This window comes from Gymnogyps californianus, chromosome 7 (assembly GCF_018139145.2).
Source record: "Gymnogyps californianus isolate 813 chromosome 7, ASM1813914v2, whole genome shotgun sequence".
In the NCBI taxonomy this organism is placed as follows: Eukaryota; Metazoa; Chordata; class Aves; order Accipitriformes; family Cathartidae; genus Gymnogyps; species Gymnogyps californianus.
In genome coordinates, this window is record NC_059477.1 from 13,823,940 (window position 1) to 13,836,844 (window position 12,905).

Sequence of the window (12,905 nt, forward strand, 5' to 3'; positions counted from 1 at the left end):
GGATGTATAAGATGGCCCTTCCCAGAGGAAACTTTCCTGACTTCCCACAATCGGTAGGGTTTTTTATAATGCTGCATCCTGCCTATCACCATACTATAGAGGTATATCAGTCTTCACTGAAGCCTGTATTTATTTACATACATACAGACACCTCACGTCCTGCCTTGCTTCACACACACACTCTCACTAGATGAAATGAGGTGGTTATACAATACCTACACGTTAGACTGGTACTTTTCAGACTTGAGCTGCAATATATAGAGGGTTTACAGCTTATATCAGGCTGCATTTACAAATCAGGATTTCTAAATTTTGATTCCAACAATTATCTCTCTTCCTCTCTCCCCTGCCCATCCCAACAATCATATTATATATGTCATGTATGTGAATGAGTTAATACCTTGGGTTTCTTGCAGGAGTGCAGGCTGTATATTTGTTGAAATGATCCAGGGCCAGCCAATATTTGCAGGAACTTCTGGTACTCATGAACAGCTGGTGAAGATCTGGGCGGTGAGTAAAATATACCCTGAAATGGGAGACAAAAAGAATCTGTTGCTCCAGCCTCCTACTTAAGTTTGAAGTCCTAAGCATAGGTCCCATGAATAGCAGAAATAATTTGGTCCAATCTGCCAAGTTCATAGCAGACTTTGTAACCCATTTTATATTTGGCAACTTTCTTACAGACACAGGAGTAAATCAAATGACTTTCCTTTGATGTTTGTCATCTCATCAAAAATTTAAAGCCAATTAAAGTGACATCAAATTGAAGAAGGCATAAAAGGTGTGCAGGTACTGCAAATTCTATTCCTTCTTGTTAAATCCTTTACTTACTGTAGGATACAGCACACCATATTCTCACAAAGGAGCTCTAATACTGCTCTTAAACTACCTTGAAAATGGCAAGACCCTGAGGTTTTTCAGAGATCCTTCTTCATTTTAACTTGGAACATTTTGTATCATCCAGTTTATGGTGCAGCCCTAGAGACTGGTCTGGCATAATGGAAAGTGTGAAATTACTTCATAAAGGCAGCAGTGAGTGAGAGCAGACATACTCAGGAGCCTCTTAAGCCGTTTTTTCTGCTGGGGAAACTGAAACACAGAGCCACGGCCTTAGTGCGGCTTGGTAGAATTGAGGCAGTTACCAGCACTAGTGGATTCTTTATGTTCCTGACTGCTCGTTGCTGACTCTACTGACTCAACAGGAAGGTCAACCTATAGATTCCTATTGGGTTTCGCTGTAGGTGTCTGCCCTTTCACATCTCCTCCCAGGGATTTACTCTTCTGCATAGAGTGTTTCCCAAACGTGGGTTTTCAAAGGAGAAAGTACAGAAAACTGATATTTGGAAAGTTGTGAGAAAGGACTTTATAGCCTCAAGTCTGTGTACGTCAGATTTTTTCTTCTTAATTCCTTCATCCAGCAACACTCCTGCCTGGTAGGGTTTTCCTCTATGCTTTTAGCTAGAATATGATAAAAAGTCAGACAAGTGGGTCCAGTTCTTAGACTTGAGTTCAGTCCATTTAAATAAATGCTGAATTTCTTTTTCACAGAGAGTGAAAAAAAAAAAAAAAGAATTATTGAGGGGAAAAAAACCCAACCCATACTGGGCCAATTAACAGGGTTCAAAGCCAGGGCAGGGCCCAGTTTCCCAGAGTGTGAATGAAGGGTATCCTTCCACTTATGGCTCTGAAATCTCTGGATACGTTTCCTGTGGTTTTGCAGTTGGAGGGTTATAGCCCTATCGTCATTTCTCTGGTATTATAACTAATACCGTGATTAATAGGATTTGTGCTATAGAAGGCAAAAAAACCTTATTTAAAAATCATGAGGAAGCTTTAAGAGCCATGAAATAATTAGTGCCTTTCACAGAAGGTTTTATGTTACTATACAGCCTGGAATAAGGCTCTGTGTTAGGCCAAGATTTCAAAGCTCCTTAGAGGCTTTCGATGCCTAACTTGAGATATTTTGCCGAGTGTGAGGGTCAGAACGGGGATTCCTACTGTTTTCTAATAGTCAGTTCCTTTCATGTACTAATAATAGAGGCAGCCTGCACTGGTTTAGAGATAGTTTGCATTTGCGTGCATGAGTCTCTATCACCCAGCATGCTTATCTCCACGTAGGACTATTGGTTCAAACACCGTATAGATATGTGGCTGGAAAGTCCCCATTCTGTGAAATGTGTTTGTCCTGTTGAATCATCAGGACTGACTGACTGACTGTCATTTTGCCAACATTTCTTCTAGAGGCAAGTGCCACCTTAAGCAGTCTCCATCCCCCATCTCTATCCCTGGCTGCTCATTCCTGCTCCCGTGTCACCTCTCACATGTGGGACTACATGAACTGGGGAACCTATAACTTGGTTTTCTCCCTGGGTTAGTCTAAACGAGAACAGTTTATTTACCCAGTTCATCATCTGGCTGCACAAACAGCAGCACTGATGAGCAGCAGTACTCATGAAGGTACACAGGAGCAGGACCAAATGGGAAGGAGATGAAGAGGAAGGAACTACTTAGGCCAGCAGTGCTAGTTATGGAAGTATGGCCCGAGTGAATGCGAACTGCATCCAGTTCTCTCATGGCATGGAGAGTAAGCCAACCTGAGAAACTTAAGATCCATCATTCAAATTTCAAGAGATCAGGCCTAGGTTTTGCATTCAAAAACTCCATCTTATTAACATTGTGCTGAGAAGGACTTCATGTAGGCTGGATTAGGCTGCGGCATGCCACCAGCGTGCTTCTGTGGCTGAGCCAAACATGTGACAAGTGCCAAATGAATGACTACAAGGCTTCTCTACATAAAACAAAATATAACTTCCCAACGAAACTAAGCAAAATCAGCTAGGTTGATTCCTTTAGCTGGTTCATCACAGGAGAAGCAAGCAGTTAGAGGGCAGAGAGAGAGGACAATGATTTACACCAACTTAAAGCGCTTGCTGAAATGCAGGCATTGTAAATATGTTTCTGGCTGAAACTATACTGCTTTCAAAGCAGACTGAACTGCACCAAGGCTTTTCACTATAGTAAAAAGTGCCTGCTTGGAGAAGCATAGCAGAGAAGCAAGTATAGAGAAGCTGTTTTGCTTTGATGGCATGGACCAGAGAGTTAACAGCTAGATTTAGGGTGGATACACAACAGATAAAACAATCCCCAGAGTATAATTAATTTCAATTAAATAACTCATTGTCTGATTTGGCAAAGAATCTCACTAAAGGTCCAGGGGGAAAAAAAGAGGGGAGGGGAAAAAAAAAAGTCACCTGCCCCATTACCTTGGAAATTCAAAAATAGATCCAAATTCATGGGTTGGAATAGCATCTTTGTAAAGAAAACACTCAGAAAAGATAAATATAAATCCATATTCATATGGCATTCAGTGATTGGTGCTCTGAATGCTTTCACACCTCAACTCAGCAAAATTTAAGCCTTTGCTGAAAACCTTATGTAGCAAAGTACAAGCATGCACAAATAACTATTTTCTTAAATTCTTCACCAAAGAGAGGCAGAGTGCTGAGCTGACTCTGGAGAGTATGATTTTACCATGTACTGAACTTCCCCAGCTCCCTCTGATGCCTTTAGGACTGATGCCTGATGGCTCACAAGAAACCTTGAAGAATGAGGGCCCAGATGAATGCAGGGATGGCACTTCAGAACACACACCTGGATTTTCAATGCAGAATATTTTAGAGGTTTTGCTGTGGCTTCCTGGAAAGCTAAGAGGGTAGCAAAAGAGAGCAAATTATGGACTCAGGTTCAGATTCCAACTCTCTCTTTCCTGTGCACACAGAGTTTGCTTTGGGCAGACCTCCCTCACTTACATGATACACCAGTCAAGAATGCATCCTCATCCAGAGCTGTCAAATTACCCTTGGTGCAAGCCACCTTCCAACATCCTCACATGGCTGAACGCTGCAAGACACCTCTTTGGGGAGCTTTCAAGCTTCCAAGACTGATTTTACAGGTGAGCAGAGACAAGGGTCCTACCCCTTGAGTCTTTGCTGTGGCAAGCTGAGTCCATAAGCAGTTTGGAAACATGGTCCACAGCATGCCACCCTAGCTTGCTTCCCCACACAGACCACCATGATAATATGTGCCAGCCATGAGATGCAGTCCCTGCTTGTGGCTGTCTTCTCCAGATAGTTGTAATTGTCCTCACAGCTGTTTCCCAACTGTGAGTGAGAAAAGCAATCAGCTACCAGATGCATAACAACTGCAACAACCAGGCTTTATATTTCTTCCTCCTTTAATGTATTTTTTTACTGATGCCTGTTTTCTTGCAATCTTATCACAAATTTCTGTGAGACCAAGTTCTCCATATCATATATCTCAGCTTTCATTTTAAGGAAAAGGAATTGTCTATCATATGCAAAGTGTAACTAATGTCAGACAAATCTAACGTTGGAGAAGAGAAAGTGAATAAAAAACCCTGACATTTTTCATGTTAAAATTTCACCGTTTTTTAAGGAAACCTGATAATTTTGGAGGTTGTCCGGATGATAAGATTTGAATGCTTGGAGTTAGCAGTACTGATTTATAATACCGTATCACATACTGTGAACTCTTCTTAAATATGTGGCTTTACGTCTTTAGCACAACTCATCCACATCAATAGGCACAAGGCACTTTGCATGCAGTAAGTAATAATAATAACACTAAACATCCACAACTGCAACCGGCACAGAAATCCAGATATGCTTGATCTCACACATTTCAGCAACTAAAATGAGGTTGAAGCAGGCTTTACTGGCCCAGACTTTGCTCAGCGAGGACCTACTTCTGAAGTCCACAATTCACAATTAAGGCCAAAGGCACTGCTGAAGCTCTGGACCCTTCAGGATGAGACACTGGACTGCTTTCTAGCACCTGCCAGAAGACCTGTCTGCCAGCTTTTCTTTTTCACCTCAGAACGGCAGGAGTTTCTGTCACAGCTCTGTGCTGCCACTGAGCATATCAGCTGCTGCCAGCGCAAGTGGGCAGAATAAGTCCCCAGTGCAGCTCTGGCGCAGGAGGACACCTTCAGTGGTGAAAGGGGCTCAACAATGTGACCCCTGGGCTGGCAAACACATGCAGGAGTGGCACCTGGCAGTGAAGCTGCATATGCCTTCACTGATGTTCCCAGCAGCAACAACATTCAATCTCAGCAGGACTCTTTCTGCTATAAAATCAAGTGCTAAAATGTCAGTGTCCTTTATGTGCAGTGGTAGATCCAGCACCAGCCAGGGCAGTGTGAATCTGTGCTGGTTTACAGTAAAGGCCAGTCTCTCTCCATCGAGACCAATTCCTCCAGCTCCACACCAAGGCAGAGTACTGGCAGACAGAGGTTATTGCTCTTCTTACTCTGTTTCTTCTTTTGCACAGGTATTGGGGGTCCCAACTGAGGACACCTGGCCAGGACTTTCCAAGCTCCCCAACTATAACCCAGGTAGGATTTAACTCACAAGAATGCCAACTTTTTCTCTGAGCCACTAGCCACTCAATTTTTGGGTCAGTAATTCTCATTATGAAAAATCCTGTGCTTCAGTGTTACTAAATCCCTTGAGCTACTTAACGATAGTGGTGTTGTAGGACCTACAACAACACTGGGATTGGCCTAGTATACAAGCAAAGGTACATGCGTGGCAAAGTTGCCTCACTGAGCACTGGGTATATGTGAGGCTGATGGAAGATTTCATTGCTGCAAGTGCTGACAATGTAGTTAAGTCTCCACTCCTCAGTGTAAAGGACTGATGTCTCCTGGTTTAGACTGGAAAAGCTGACAGGTACCTGGAGACACAGTTTATCTCAACTCTCCTTATTTTTACGGAGATTGGTTTGGGGGCCTTTAAACCTCACTTTTAAAGGTCACTGTCCCTGATGTTGATGTGGGCAAGGTGAGAAATCTGTGTGATTTATAAAGCTGGCTTCTTTTATTTCCACATGGGCTAGTAGAGAAGTCTGTGTCCTGGACTTCAAAGGGCCAGTTGTCTCTTATTTTGATGTGGGCAGGTTGAGAAGTATGCTTTGAAAAGCTAGCTCAGTCACTCTCCCTCTCCCCCTCTCTCTCTCCTTTTCTCTCTCTTTTTGTTTAATGTTTTCTCTTGGGAAAATATATTCAAGTGTCAGTGAGGGGGAAATGATGAGCACTGATTCTCAGCCTCTCAGCAGGATCATTCTGTAAGAGAAATATAAAAGTGAAATATTAAAAACCCTAGAATGTGAAATCCACCCATCTACAATCTAGCCATTCTCTCTCACTTGTACCCTAAGAGAGTGGTGGGGGGAGCCTGTCTATCTGGAAGGGGGAAAAAAGAGCAGGGGGGAGAGGAGGAGGGAGAAGACGTGCTTTGAGCAAGAGGTTTACAGGTTTAGTAGAGCATAGTAACATCTTTTCAAAGAAGTGGGTGTTGCTCTGTGACCCAGTCCAAGATGCCCCTCCTTTGATTCTGGTGCATGAACACTAAACAGCCCCCATTTTCACATGGTAGCTGCGATTGGCTGAACAATAACCTGGTCTCACAGTCAAAAGGACTGGAATCCTTCACACAATTAGCTGAGACACATTAATCAAACCAGCGTGAAATGGGAATGTGTCGCTGTCCACAGCAAGTTTAATTTGGATAGGGAGCAAGCACAGAGCAGACAGCTGGAGGAAGCACTTTCTTCTCTAGGTTGTTGAAGGCTTGACTGGGTAGTCTACAAGTTGGGAAGGGTAGTCTGGGAGGAAAGAAATGCTCGTGTGTGGGACAAACGGATCACAAAGAATTTTTTTTAGGCCAGTCATCTGCTAATACAAGGCCAAAAACTCTCAGTGATGATGATTAGGTATCCTGATGCTATATAGAGGGACAATTTGGAAGTGTAAGCATTAAGGCTACGCTAGCAAAGAAGCTAGTACAGACAACAGAGAATGTGTGAGCGCCCAGAACTGCCCTGAGCAGTGACTCCCACTTAGTTCTATTTTGTCTGAGTAGCAGTGCTGTCCTCTGCTACTGTGGAGGGTGGCAGTGGCAGGGCTGGGAGGGAGAGGACAGGCACCTAGGCAGCATGGAAATAGCTCCACTAAAGACAAGTCTAGTCATCATAAGCAGTTTTCAAGTCTGAGTTGCTTTCAGGCTTGATAGAAGTTTCCCTAATGGACTCCAGCGGGGCATTGACCTGTGCTGTGCTGTGATCCTGTGATGCTGGTGCCTTTTGTGGCTGGAGCAGACAGAAATGCAGGAGAGTTAGAGGACACCTTCCTATGGGAGCATCCCACCATGCTAGCAAACACATGGGAGAGGGGTGCTAAGCCAGTGTTTGGGGCAATAGCTGTGCCAGCTGGAGAGGCAGCATCCCTTTCCCCTCCTCAGAGTCTGCCTAAGGGGCTCGGAGCTGCTCCAGCCGTGTACTGGAACCAAGCACTTGGCTCACACCTGGATTATACAAACCAGTCTGGATAGAAGAAGGTTAGTCATATAAGGTTGGACTATTTGCCCTAGTCATGAACTAAATCAAGTCAGTTTTTGATGGGGCTGCTGGTAAGAAGGCAAATCAGTCTTTTTGTTTAAAGCTGTTTGCCATTCACATGCTCCTGTGCACTTCCCCACTCCTCCCTGAAGCACAAGTGCTGTTTCCGCCCCCCCAGGACACACTCAGCCCAAGTGGAAGCCGTGGAGTCTGCCTGAGAAAACCTTCTCTCTTGAGGTTATTTCCAGCCCAGTTGTGCGAATCTGAGTGCCTGGGATGGTTCAGATAAGCAAACAAACTTTGGAGCCCTTCCCCAAATCTGATGGCTTGAATGCTTTTAGCTAGTCCTATTGATGTTCGTAGTGAGCGCAGGCAGCAAACAAACAAACAGGTTCCTGCCCGAGGCAAGGAACGAACACGAGCAAAACAAAGCACTGAGGTGTGATCCTATTCTCATTGAAGTTGATGGCAAAACTCCCACTGGATTCAGCAGTGTAGGCTCAGCCCCAGACTGAGGTTGTTACTGGAAGGGTTCCTGGGCCGGGTGGGTTAGTAGGAATCTTTGAAATGAAAGCTGGAAAGCTTTAGATGTTTTCCTGTCACTACTGTGGGCTTGAGCACAGCCTGCTGCAGAGTCTGAAGAGGAGATACGGCATGGGCTGTGGGGTCTGTGAGCCAGGCACACGCAGGGCAGCTGGAGTGAGAGCAGCTCCCCTGCCCCCTCTATGGGCAACTGGCAAGGGATGAAATGTGCAAAGGAGTATTTGACCACCCTATGCCCCTGTGCCTTCTTGCACAAAGTTGTTCAGAAACAGGCCTCATGCCCATTGCCTACAGTTTGCCAAAATCTCAACCTGTGCCTGACCCCAGGTGAACAGGAAGAATGGGTGAGCAACTCTTCCATGGCCAGCCCTACAGCTTGTGATCTCGCCCCCTCTCTGCAGGAGACACTTGGGGTAGGGAATTACATGCAGCCGTGGGGCCTGAAAGCACAGTTTTACCCCAGCCCTGGCTTGAGAACCAGTTCCTGCAGAACATGAAGGGTTGGGAGAGCTCCTGCCCCACGTCTCAGTGCACTTGCTGGCCCTCTCCCTGGCTCCCCAGGCTTAGGAGCCCTGCCCATAGCGACAAGGCTTTCCCCTGTGTTTGTTCATTTGTTCTGTTCCCCTCATTTTGCTTCCCCTGAAAGAGGCAGTTGTAGCTCTGTTAACACTATTTTTGAAAGCTCTCATGCTGTGTGAGCTCAAATCCTTGCATTAATCTACTGCTGTGTTCATTTCACTGCGCTGAAAAGCAGGGAGTTTAAATCCCCTCTAAACACCACTGGTGACACCAGAAGGCCAGTGTTTTGATCCAGCCCCATTAATGGTTACAAGTTTGAATCTAGACAGCAGGGGTCAAGGGCAGGAAAGGATTAGGAATCACAGCCTGACATCAAGCTAGCGCTTTTGCCAAACTGGGAATACTGGAGCACCCAATGTACCAAGTTGGTTTTTGTTTCCTTTTTCTGACATTTGGATTCCAAAGAGTGGGGAACAGTGCTTATTTGTTTATAACATGATAAACTCACTATGAGTGAGCTTTACTCCTTGATTTATCGCACAGGCTGACTAATGAAGTTTCCTATGCCAGGTAGTATCATCTCACTCAGCAGACACAGGTTTTACACTGGGCTTTTTCAGATGCAGCAATGACTTTAAAATTACGCCTAGTTTTTCACCTATCTGCAGGCTTTGCTACGCTGAATGAGATTTATAAGCTTTCCAGCCTTAACTTCTGCTCCCGAGTACAGATGTTTAGTATCTGTTGCGTTTCCAAAATGTCACCAGCAGATGGAGGCAACAAGTAGCAGGCTCTGAAACGCAAACTTCAAATGACATTTTTGAGAATGCAGATGAAGTCTGCACTCCGGGTGCTTTTTTTCTTTCCTTTTTTTTTTATCTCACTTTTTATGCTGATGCTTCATTTAACAAATTGGATGGTTGGAAACCGAATTCTAAAACGATGAAATTTTTATTGTCATAATAAACTGCATGTGGCTTTGATCCCAAAGGGAAGAGCAGCACTGTAACTAATGCGCAATATACGCTGGCCAGGCTGTAGGGAAACTTCCTGTCTGTCTGGCACTGGGCACAGACTGCAGTTTCCAGCCTGCCACACAGACAGAGCTCTGCTTCTGTCCTGCAGCCACAGAGATTTTACTAATGAGAGAAATTTTCTCTGTGAGCCTGCAACCCCAGTGCCATCATCCAGCAGCACTTGGCATTCTCTTTCTCTCTCTTCATCAATTAGGAAAGTTTAACTTTTGTCCTCTGGCTTGCTTGCCTCATTATCAGTTCATTAGCCACTTCCACCTGGGTTTTCATATAGGAAGGTATTTCCTCATTAGCACACACTGCCTTGCATACGGATAGAAAATAACAAACCCAAGCCCTATCTTTCAGATCTACTTGTATTGTTAAAAAAGCCAATCATCAGCCCTACACAATCCCATCATTTTATGTCTATATCATCATTGTAAGATGATTAAATCAGCAGTTCATCCACTTTTTGGAATGATATCCAAATATTCTTTATCTCTTGCCTTTAAGGAGTAGGTGTTTACGTTGTTTTACAATTTTAGATTGGTCTTAATCTTACAGTAGGGAAAATATTTACTGCTTTCTTCTTACCCTGCTCAACACAATGGGGCCTCGGCATTCTCTAAGGGTTTGTCTATATGGGGTCAGTCAGGAGATTAATCTGAACTGATTTAAAGTGGATTAGTTAACTGCATTAAATCCTTGAGCAGAGACTCACTGTTTTCTTACCCATATCTTCCATTTATAATCAAAGCTCTGTATACTCAAAGTGGCAAGTTTGACAGTCCTCACTCAAGCAGAATTCTCCACTGAGAGATGTGTTTGGACAGGGACAGCAGCAGTTGGCTCACTGGCTCTTATACTGCCCCTTGTAGATAATTAACCTCCATGTTATATAAATGATAAATTTAAGTCAAGAGGCTTGCTCAAGACAGCGAAGACTATAATTCAGGTATTCCTCCCAGTTCCCGGTAAGCAAGCTGATATTTCTATCTGTAATGTAAAGAAAATCCTCTTTCCTTTTTGGAATGTTAATCCTGAAAATGCACTCCACAACAACAAAGTGACGTTTCACTTAGATATCATTGAAACCTTTTGCCCTGCTGTTATCAACTGAACGTGCGTTTTTTAACTTTTATGTTAAACTCATTAAAGAATATTAATGTTAAAAGATTTCAGTAAAGTACAATATTTAAGTCATCTTGACATTTTTATTAAATATTAAAGGAAATTGATATATTGTCATGGAATGTTTCCATCTCACAAATCAAAATTTTCTGGCAGAAAGTTAAAACTTCTGAAAGTTTTTGGCCAGCTCTGTGAAGAGCTAAAAATTTCTACCTCATACAAAAAAATCTTCTGCCTTTCCAAACCATTTTTTAAATTGTTTTTCTTCTATTCTGCCTGGAAACTTTACATCTCTACTCAATATGGACAATTTATTTCTACACTTTTATTACAGTCGAGGGGGCAAAGTGAAGGAAAGAGGATCCAGAGAAAATGTTACTAGTGATCCAAGAGGAACGTTCTGCCAGAGTTAATATCAGTGACTGATTTGGGAAGGGGCTATTCAAGATACTAATATATAACTTCTATATATTGGCGATAATTCCAGTGCTCTGGCACCTAAACAGTCACGAATCCCATCCCAGGTTATATTGCCATTTACTGCTTTAGCAGTTACCTTAGTATTTGGATGTAGAACACTTCAATTGTGAACTGTTACTTACCCTGTGATAGACAGGTTTAACAACCTGCTTGCCTGGCTTAATGGTGAAAGATGGCTGCTGGAAAGGTTAAGTGCTGAAAGTTCAGTCATTTGCACTTTTTCAAATTGTCTGTGCATCAAGTGAGACACGGAGTGACCGAGCCCCTGGGCCTGGCACTCTGGAAATGGCCATGCAGGTGAAGGCAGAGGGGACTCCCGCTTTGCCCGCAGCTGGCAGCTTCTGTCCCTGAATGATGTGGCTGGTGCTTCCAGGCAGGAAGCGAGGGCAGATGCTCTCAAACGGTGCAGCATAAGCCCTAGCCAAGCTCCAAGTCTACTGGCAACAGACCAGTGGCACTTGCCTCCTGGTGGTCTCGCTGCCATGGGGAATGCTTGTCCAGGCTGGGCTGGAAGAGAGGTCTACACCACCCTTCCTGCTCTCCTTTCCATGGCTAGAGCACCGTTCATCTCTGCTGTCAGAAATGGTGCTCAGGAAAATGTAGCTGGGTAGAAATTACAGCCTTTCTGATGCAAGAAAATGTCTCTTGATCAGCTCTAAGGGGAAATCTTCCAGGCTTAAACCATTCATACATATCTAAGCCTGAGAAAATTCATGCTTTGTGAGAAAACATTTGAGGAATGTATTCCTCTACATTTTCCACAATGTTCAGAAATGGGTCCTTGAAAAATGGCAACAACAACACAGCCTTCCCAAAACTGCAAACTCTGCAAAGTTCCAGTCTGGTAGAGATGTTTGAATCAGTAAGTACAAAGCCTGCATGAAAATGGTTAACTTTATAAACAACAAACTTAGTGAAGGATTGACAGCAAGAGCAGTGGGCAAGAAGAGAGTGGGACCCAAGTGCCTTTGCTCCACCTCCAGTCTTTCTGCCAGATCCATGCAGAGAAGCCGCATGTGCCCACAGGGCAATACATGAAACTCAGCAGCCCCTTGGTAAGCCAAGACAATTGCTGGGTATTCAGGCCTGCAAACCTCTTCTGCTTCCTTCGTGTGAAGCCTTTAGGGACTGATACTGCTTTTATTGAAGTCAAAGCTAAGACTTGCACTGTAACAGAAGGAGGCCCGAGGCCTATATTCACAGATGTATGAAAGGAAAGGGTTACAGAACTGGAGCGGCCTTATTAACATCAACGCTGGTACGCAAGTCCTATAGGAATAATGTATATTTATAAATACTAAGATGACAGATTCTATAGGGCCCTTTGAAATTCTGAGCACATGTTTTTTGTAAGGGCTCAAAGAATGGTTTTTGGCTTGATTTTCATTTAATCCTGTGATTGCATATTACACTTTCTAGAACTGGTTGCTTCCAGGAGACCTCAGAGACTCCGAGTCATCTGTGACAGGTAAGCTACCTATAACGGCAATGTCAAAATTGCCTCTGGGTTTATTTGTTTCTTTATGCAATCATTTAACTTGAAATGAGCTCTTCTGGCAAGCTCAGGAAGAGCGGGGTGGCTCTGTAGTAACAAGCAGATCTAATGTCAGTTAAGCAACTGATTATGAGAGATTGCAGTAGAGGTAGACACATAGTGGGTTTATTATTCTCAGAGGAGTAATGATTATTCTCAGATAAGCAGCGATTCAATGACATTATGAGCAGCTTTTTGCGGGGCACAGTTTGATTCAGAAGGTCATACTTTCCCAGGCCCTCTTGCCCAGACTGAAGACAGACTTT

General features: G+C 43.8%; 1 protein-coding gene across 1 annotated transcript in view; it reads left to right on the top strand.

Moving 5' to 3' along the window:
• The window catches only part of CDK15 (cyclin dependent kinase 15), a 36,955-nt gene that overhangs the window by 16,140 nt on the left and 7,910 nt on the right, over positions 1-12,905 (top strand). Inside the window, exons 9-11 of the mRNA XM_050899708.1 lie at positions 417-510; positions 5,350-5,413; positions 12,525-12,573. Coding sequence (XP_050755665.1) covers positions 417-510; positions 5,350-5,413; positions 12,525-12,573 — 207 coding nt within the window. The remainder of the gene's footprint in view (positions 1-416; positions 511-5,349; positions 5,414-12,524; positions 12,574-12,905) is intronic.